The sequence below is a fragment of the Pundamilia nyererei genome, unplaced genomic scaffold (assembly GCF_000239375.1).
Source record: "Pundamilia nyererei isolate P.nyererei 1_Seehausen unplaced genomic scaffold, PunNye1.0 scaffold00121, whole genome shotgun sequence".
Taxonomy (NCBI): Eukaryota; Metazoa; Chordata; class Actinopteri; order Cichliformes; family Cichlidae; genus Pundamilia; species Pundamilia nyererei.
The window spans coordinates 265,477-273,251 of NW_005187522.1; the positions used below are offsets into that span (position 1 = coordinate 265,477).

A 7,775-nucleotide genomic window follows, 5' to 3' on the forward strand; every position below is an offset into this window, starting at 1 on the left:
TTTAGAAAGCATTCTTTTCTTGTAATAAACTCTGCATAAATTAAAACCACTTGTTCCCAAAAATAAGTCAAGCAAAGAACGTGACTCATCAGCTCCAAAAAGAAAAAAGAAAAAAAAAGAAACAAAAAACAAAAAAACCAATAACCCAAAAACAAAACAATGGAAAAATGTTTCCCTGTGGAATTAGTCAAAAATAAATGCAGATTACAAACTGCAAAAACAACCACTGGGCACTGAGTGATGCTAAGATAAAGGAAGCATTTTAAAATAAAATAAAAAAATAGATTTTTCCACTTCCCTCTTCCCTCTCTCTCCTTTGGCATTTTGCTGACACAGCACAGGCCAGACCTGAAACCCACACTCCACCTCTGTCTCATTTTCTTTTTTGGAGTACGGGCCGGCAATGAATAAACCTCCAGTATGGACACAGGAAGCAGCTCAGCAACTTCTCAGGTTTGGACGTACTCTTAGTGGGAAAACAGACCACTTGTGAAAAGTAAATGTCAGAATGAGTCAACACCATCTTTCCTGTCATTAAAAGAAGACATAGGAGACGCAGGGCAACATACCATTTTTTGCTAATGTATAAGTGTAGGAGACAAGTTAAAGGTACAGTTTAACATTTTTTGTTGGAGAAAATCCCTGAAATGCAGGGTGGATGTATAAACTATGCAGGCTACATGTTTTTCTAAGCTTCCCGTCTTCATGGCTTCTAGCTCCCGGTTTTATGCAAAGACGTGAGCACAATATCAATCTGCTCATAGTATGTGACTGTTTATATCGAAACATCAAACTACATCTTAAGTGGACAAACAAGAAATGCTGATGCTTCCCTATAAGACTGAGGACCTAAATGACTAGTTTTAGTATGAAAAATATAGAAATGACGTGCCGAGTGAATATGTTTTGAAGGTCTGAGAGCAACATGAAACAAATTTCTCCCTGCCAATCAAAAACTAATATTGCTGGGGAGGGAGGGATTGTGTTTCTTGTACAGAATCTATGCCAAAGAGCAGTTTTGATAGGTTTCAAGTCCAGCAACTACTTGAAAAAATACAATTTAGGTATACAACTTCCCTTATCACTTATGTGATCTGTTTAGAAACCAGAGGTCAAACAGCTCAGTAAAAAGTGCAGATGGTCAGAATAAATAATAGGCAACATAAATATTGTCTGAATGACACAAAAACACATTCATAGCAACAACGATGTTTGGTTTGGAAGCAAAGAAATGCAAACTGCCCTATTCTTGTAAGAAGAGTTGGATCAGCACATGCATTCATGTTTAACGCACATACAGTAATAGACAGCCTAGAAAATAAACAAAAGCTACTTGTAAAAATAAACAACATTTGGAACATCTTGTACATGAGATACATTGTTATCCAAAATGCTGCAACAAGAGTACAAACAGGAACCAGGAAGAGAGAACATATTTCTCCTACATTAGCTTCTCTTCCTGATTAAAACCAGAACTAAATTTAAAATGATTCTTTCCATATAAAAAGTCCTGAATAATCAAGCTTCATCATATCTTAGAGACCTCATATTCTCCCAATACATCACTTCATTCTCAGACTGCAGGCTTACATGTGGTTCTTAGAGCTTCCAAGAGAAGAACAGGAGGCAGAGCCTTCAGCTTTAAGGGCCCTTCCCCCATCGAACAAGCTCTCAGTTTGGATTCAGGACAAAGACACCCTCTCTAGTTTTAAGACTGGACTTAAGCCTTTCCTTTTTGATTAAACTTATAGTCGAGGCTGGATCAGGTGATCCCGAACCATCACCTAACTATGCTGTTATAGGCTCAGGCTGCTGGGGGACTTCCTATAATTAACTGAGCTCTTCCTCTTCACTCACCTATTTTCACCAATAATGCAATTACAAGCTAATATTGTGTGTCACTGACTTGTCTTCTTTCTCCAAAAGTTCTCCCTATGCTGTCCTTTTTCTCTTCTCCTTCCAAACTGTCATGTTAGACAGCTTCCCCCACACAGAAGTCTAGCTGTGCTGTAGGTCTCTTCCTGTTAAAAGGGAGTTCTTTCTTCCCACTGTCACTAAATGCTTGCTTGTAGAGTTGTTTCTCTCTAATTGTAGGTTCTTTACCTAAAATTAGAAGACTGTTGCTGCAAATTGGATCTCTACACATAAAATTTAAACTGACTTTAACTTATTTAAGGTAGGTATTTCACCCACTGCATTTAGGCTGCATAAACACTAAGGACTCTGTAACACTCAAATATTAAAGGGATAAAATTTGATCTGTTTTTATTGGGCATTTATGGGAATTGCAGGAAGCTGCATTCCATTTAAGCACCACACATGGTGTCTGAAAAGTAAAGCCAGTACAGAAATGTCTGAAATGTACATTTTTCATCCAACAATGGGTACCTCCTCTGTAAAAGAAAATCTTATGTAGTGTTTGTGGACTCTCAGATCCACTTTACATATCAGAAATCTTTCCTGTTGCCTACAGATTCTGCATATGTCACAAGCCAATGGCTGATATCAATATAGCCATACATCTAGGATGTTAACAACATCTGTTTTGAGGTATATATATATATATATTACCTGATGAGTGGGTAAGTCAACAAACCTGTCTGCATAAGACCCAAATACATACCAAGAACAGATCCAGTGGGAGGCAGTTTTTATGTTTTATATAGCTCAGGGTTTAACAGAAGTACACATGTGCTGATAAAACTGCAAAGTTATCAGCTAGTCAGGAACACCCAGGATATTGTGGTTTCTCGTTCCACTGTAATCCTTTTCTGTTATAACAAAGAAATAAAATAAAAATGAAAGCTACAGCCAAAAATAAGTACCTTTCTCGGAAATGAGTTGCAGTCTGCATTTAACCTCAAGGATTATTGCAGATGGGCTACAGCCAAGACACACACAAAAAAGTGTGCAAAATCACTGATGTGTCATAAGAAATATGAACCAGTTAAGGTGGTCACAGCAGATGGTTCCAGAAGTCACTTTATACTTACCAAACCTTTTATAACCAAAGGACTGCACCTCCTCCTCATCAGCAAAGTCGTCTGGAAGGAGAACAGCAAAAGGGATAAAATTTAATGGAAAGTAAACAAAAAGAAACCAAAAACCAATAGAATGTTAAATTCAGTCAGACAGAAATAAAGAGATGTGAGCTTGAATATACTGTAAACTGTGCCTGTTGATGAAGAGATTGAAACATTACTGAAACCCTAAGATTAGCTTTTGTTTTCTACACAAATTACAGTTTAATAAAGAACAGACTTCTCCAGTCAATTTAAATCAAAATATTCCTTCTTAGAGGATATTTAAAACCATGTCTCTCTCAATGAGTACTGTAAGAAAATCATATAGGAAATGTATATTTGTTGCCCACTGAATCTGCCCTAAACATTTTAAAAACATGTCCAAAATTTGTCCAACTGAGATCGTCTAAATCAGACTATCAACATGTCCAACCTTGACAGGATTGAACCCCAAAACCACTGTGTGGGATTATTCTCCCATGTCTGTGGGAACAACTCTAACCCATGAAAATAAAGAAACAAAACATGTCCCAATAATCTTATGACAAAACCCCCTTTTTTCATCTATATAACCTTAAAAGGGGCAATAAATGTCTGAAGACTAGAGCAGTGACTCTTTTCTATCAGTGCTTCTTCAGCTGGAAACAGGAGAAGTAAGAAATGTGTGATGGGAAGCTGCCTCTTTCCAAGGTCTAGTACTGAAATAAATGACTCTGACCTTTTAGCAGACCCCATGGACAGAGAGCAGATGGAGCTAAGAGGTGACCAGAACAATCTAAAGTGTTGTAAAACATACTAAACCAATCTTACAATTTGTGTTTCCCTATCCCTACACCCCCCAACAACCTCTTTCCTGTTTATGTTTCCAAGTAACATGAAAACATCCCATTACAATAGTTGTATCAGTGTAAGTCTGGAGCTGCTGAAAAGTCATTTTTGGGAAATGGAATTTTACCCGCAGGGCTGACCTGAAAAAAGCGCAAGTCAAAGTGAGTGTTATTTGGATTTGGCGATGCGTACTGCTGCATGGGGCCAGGATACTTAAGAAAGATTGTTTAACATTCCAGAAGCGGATACTAGTGAGACTAATAGTTACATAATACTGAGAGGACACAATTTGTCCATTTTGGAAGGTTAGGCCATCTGTCTCTCTGATATAAACAAAGTCCTGCATGGAAAAGAAAGTTTAAAATATGTAACAATGATAATAATAATAATAATAATATAAGATTTTTCACACCGTTACTGATATTTACTGATTTAAAACTCTGACATATATGTTGGCTGATATTTTTTTTCTACCAGACAGATGAAACATTGCCAGATTTCAATAACATTTGTTATATATAGATATTTATGAGTCCTTACTAAGATAATACAAAGAAAAATAATGTGCTTTATTGTCACAGCAAGTGGTGGATTACTTGTTTCTGCACCGCCTGACTTTGCTTGGATCAGCTAGCATTCCAAAAGTGGTGACAACAGAGAAGTTGCATTAACAATCATAACACAATTGAAGGGTGTTTCTTCGATCTCTTCTTTAAATGCGGATACCAGTATATTGAAAAACAGCTAATATCGCCCAATATATTGGCCCCATCAACATCAGTATTTTAAAACTTGAATCCTACAGCAGTCCAGTGCCTCTTTGTGTTTGCCTTCTATAAGTATCTATTTGCCTTTAATTATCTTCTGTATTAAGACGTCCCTTCACATTTATATTCAAATTTTAAATGAAAGCAGTAACAATACATACAGATAAACAGTGTAAAAATACTGATATTTATACTGTTAAAATCTCTGCTTGTATTAGCAATGTGCAGTATCTGTAAGATTAGAAAAAAATATATACTTCCATGTCTCTATATCTATATAAAAATAAGCAGTAGGATTCAGTAGAGTGGAGTTCCTTAAGGCTCTGTGCTGGGGCCTATTCTGTTTTTGATGTACATTCTTCCTTTAGGCCAGATAACACAGCAGTTTCTTGATGTTTCTTATCATCTTTTGCTGGTGATATTCTGCTATACTGCTCATTTAAGCCTTCTGAAGGTCACAAACTCTCCAAGGTCTCCAAATTTAGGTTTTATTCTTGGTCAAGCTTTTTCCTTGGAGTGACACTTAAAATGGATAGTAAGAACCTGTTTTTGTGATTTGAGAAACATCTCAAAACTTAGATTAATTGAGTCAACAAGTGAACCTGAGATGATAATTCATGCTTTTCTTTCTACAAGACTGGACTACTGTAATCGTCTGTTTACTTGTCTAAACAAGAAAGGGCCAAGAATCAAAACCTTCTAGTGGTCCCCCACACCCGTTTCAGAACTCGAGAGGAGCCTTCCAAGCTGTTGCGCCCAGATTGCAGAATGCACTTCCTCTATTTCTACAGAGTATGGACTCTGTAGAGTCTGATCCTAGCAAGTATTTACCTGCCTTAATGGATTTTATATGATTTCCGGGGGTTTTTTGTTTTTGCATTGAGGTTATGCAGTGCCATAATTTCTGAATTCTTTAATTTGATGGTCAGGCCATAAATCATTCCCTTTCATTATTATTATTATTATTATTGTTATTATTATTATTATTATATTTGTTTTTCTAAAATCAGGAATATCAGAAATTGAAAGTATAAGGGCAATGTCTGTCATTCTGCTGGGCGGAAATAATGTGAAATCCCAGAGATGATCAAAAATGTGGTCAAAATGTGAAGCTCTCTAAGAGAGACCACAAGATGGCAGTAACCAGTGTTTGTTATTTGTAAGAGGGAAACAGCTTACTGACCTATAAAGCTTGGACCTCAGAGACTGACATGGAGGAGCTTAATTTAGTTCAAAACACCAGGGCAATACATGAGAATCGCATCTGGGAAATCTTTATCTAAACCTTGATTTAAAACAACACGTTCTCCCTCCCGAGGCAGTCACACACTGCACCATGATTCATTTTTTTCCTAAGTTTTGAAAAGTTCTCCTAACACGGGTTAGTGTTTGATGTGCAGCAGTGGACAGATGCAAAACAATCCCAAACAGAGTGCCTTAATTGATTCCAGATGTTAGACGCCAGTTGTAGCCTACGCATTCCTCATGCCCCAGACTGAGAGAGAGAGAGCGCGCGCGCAAAAAAGTGTGACAAAAAAGCGCGAGAGGAATGTGGGGTAAACAGAAACTAGACCGAAGTTTGCTATTTAGATATTTTCCATCATTTTAAAACTTTTGTCCCCAGACTGAGCTTACCTTTCATTGTGGTTTACAGGACTCTACCGTTGTGAAGCTGCTGTTTGAAGTCACATCCACAGCATCGCAGTGGCATTTGCCCGAAACCTCCCGTTATGCGCCAAGGCACCTTGAATCCGTGGGCTTTCCCGGTTTCCTTAGCGTGTTGGTAGGTTATTAAAAAGAATAATAATAACAATAATAAGATTTCAAAGCTCCATCCGCAGCTCTTTAAGCTAGACCTCCTTCAGCGCAGGTAACTTTAGTGCTGCATAAAAAGGACGCACTTTGCTAAAAATAAGAAATGGAAGAAGAAGTTCTAAAAAAGCAGGGAGGAAAAATGTAAAATAGGTTTGTGGTTGTTGGAAGGGATGCTGAGTTTGAGGGTGTATCCGAGTCATGAGCGCTCCAGTCACACCCGCAAGAGTAACAGGAGAAACTCCAAAGTGAAGGAATCCATACGTGAGAGGAAGTGGCTGCTTGGAGAAACCACGTGTTCCTCACATCTGTGCGCACCGTCTGCAGAGGGTGTTTGCACATACACACACAGCGCACAGCTGCCATTGTGCGGTTCATTTTGATTTCCCCAGTCTTAATATGGGAGAATGATTCTGAATTAAAGTGATTCCAAATGTTGTGTTCCCCGTTATTGGTTCAGTTTTTATGTCCGAAAACACAAAACCGAAGAAGAACTCAGAGTGGACTGAAATGTTTGTCTCATGGCAAACTAACTAACTAAATACATAAATAAATAAAATAAAAGGTAGAAGACTTCTATTTTATTTTCAGATTTTCCATATTATAGTTTTATTTTTACGTCATCATTCTTATTATTATTACTTTTTTAAGAGGAACTCCAGTTGTTTAAATATGCGCAGTTAAAAATGTGAAGAAATTGGAGAAGATTTTTTTTCCTCTTTTGGTCGCTTGGGGAGCTAATTATCACGAGGTGTTAGCGCGTCCAGAATACATGAGGAGCTCTGGTATTCATTTGAGGATCTGAGTACAATAGTGCTCCACACTTCTTTTCATTCTCTTTTGGTCTGTATAAATAACTGCTCAATAAAATGGAAAAAGATGCAAATATTGAATAAAGGGGTTATCAGATGAATAAATACAGTCACACACATTTGATTAGGTGCATGCTGCTAATGCAGGTGTCATGCCAAAAAGTCACTTCCAATGTTTGTATCTGTTTTCATGTCTAATATCCCTGCTCCTCTTTGTAAACAGGCTGTAATCAAGAGAATTTATCAATGGCTTTTACCTGTTTTGCAAGGATCCTTATGAGTTCCTAGTGTGAATTGTAGCCTCCGTTTTCTGTTCTTAGCTGACAGGAGTGGCACAGTTTTTAACAGTTTTTAACAGTTCCATTCATTATAATTCAGTTCTCTGCTTATGTCTTCAACCCAGGACTTCAGACTTTGATCAGTGCCACAATATTAAACATGACACACACACCCAGCACTATTTGTGTAATTCATTATTATCAGGATGTCCAAAAAACTCCCAGAAAAGCCTTCAGTTAATCCAAAATGCTGCA

The 7,775-nt window shown here is 37.5% G+C and overlaps 1 protein-coding gene across 1 annotated transcript in view; it reads right to left on the reverse strand.

The window, feature by feature from the left end:
• Positions 1-6,683, reverse strand: part of colec12 (collectin sub-family member 12) — a 33,271-nt gene extending 26,588 nt beyond the window's left edge. Inside the window, exons 1-2 of the mRNA XM_005742491.1 lie at positions 6,254-6,683; positions 2,994-3,044 (exon numbers count right to left, since the gene is read on the reverse strand). Of these exons, the coding sequence (XP_005742548.1) occupies positions 2,994-3,044; positions 6,254-6,260 (58 nt within the window). The 5' untranslated portion in view covers positions 6,261-6,683. The remainder of the gene's footprint in view (positions 1-2,993; positions 3,045-6,253) is intronic.
• Positions 6,684-7,775: the final 1,092 nt, after the last annotated feature.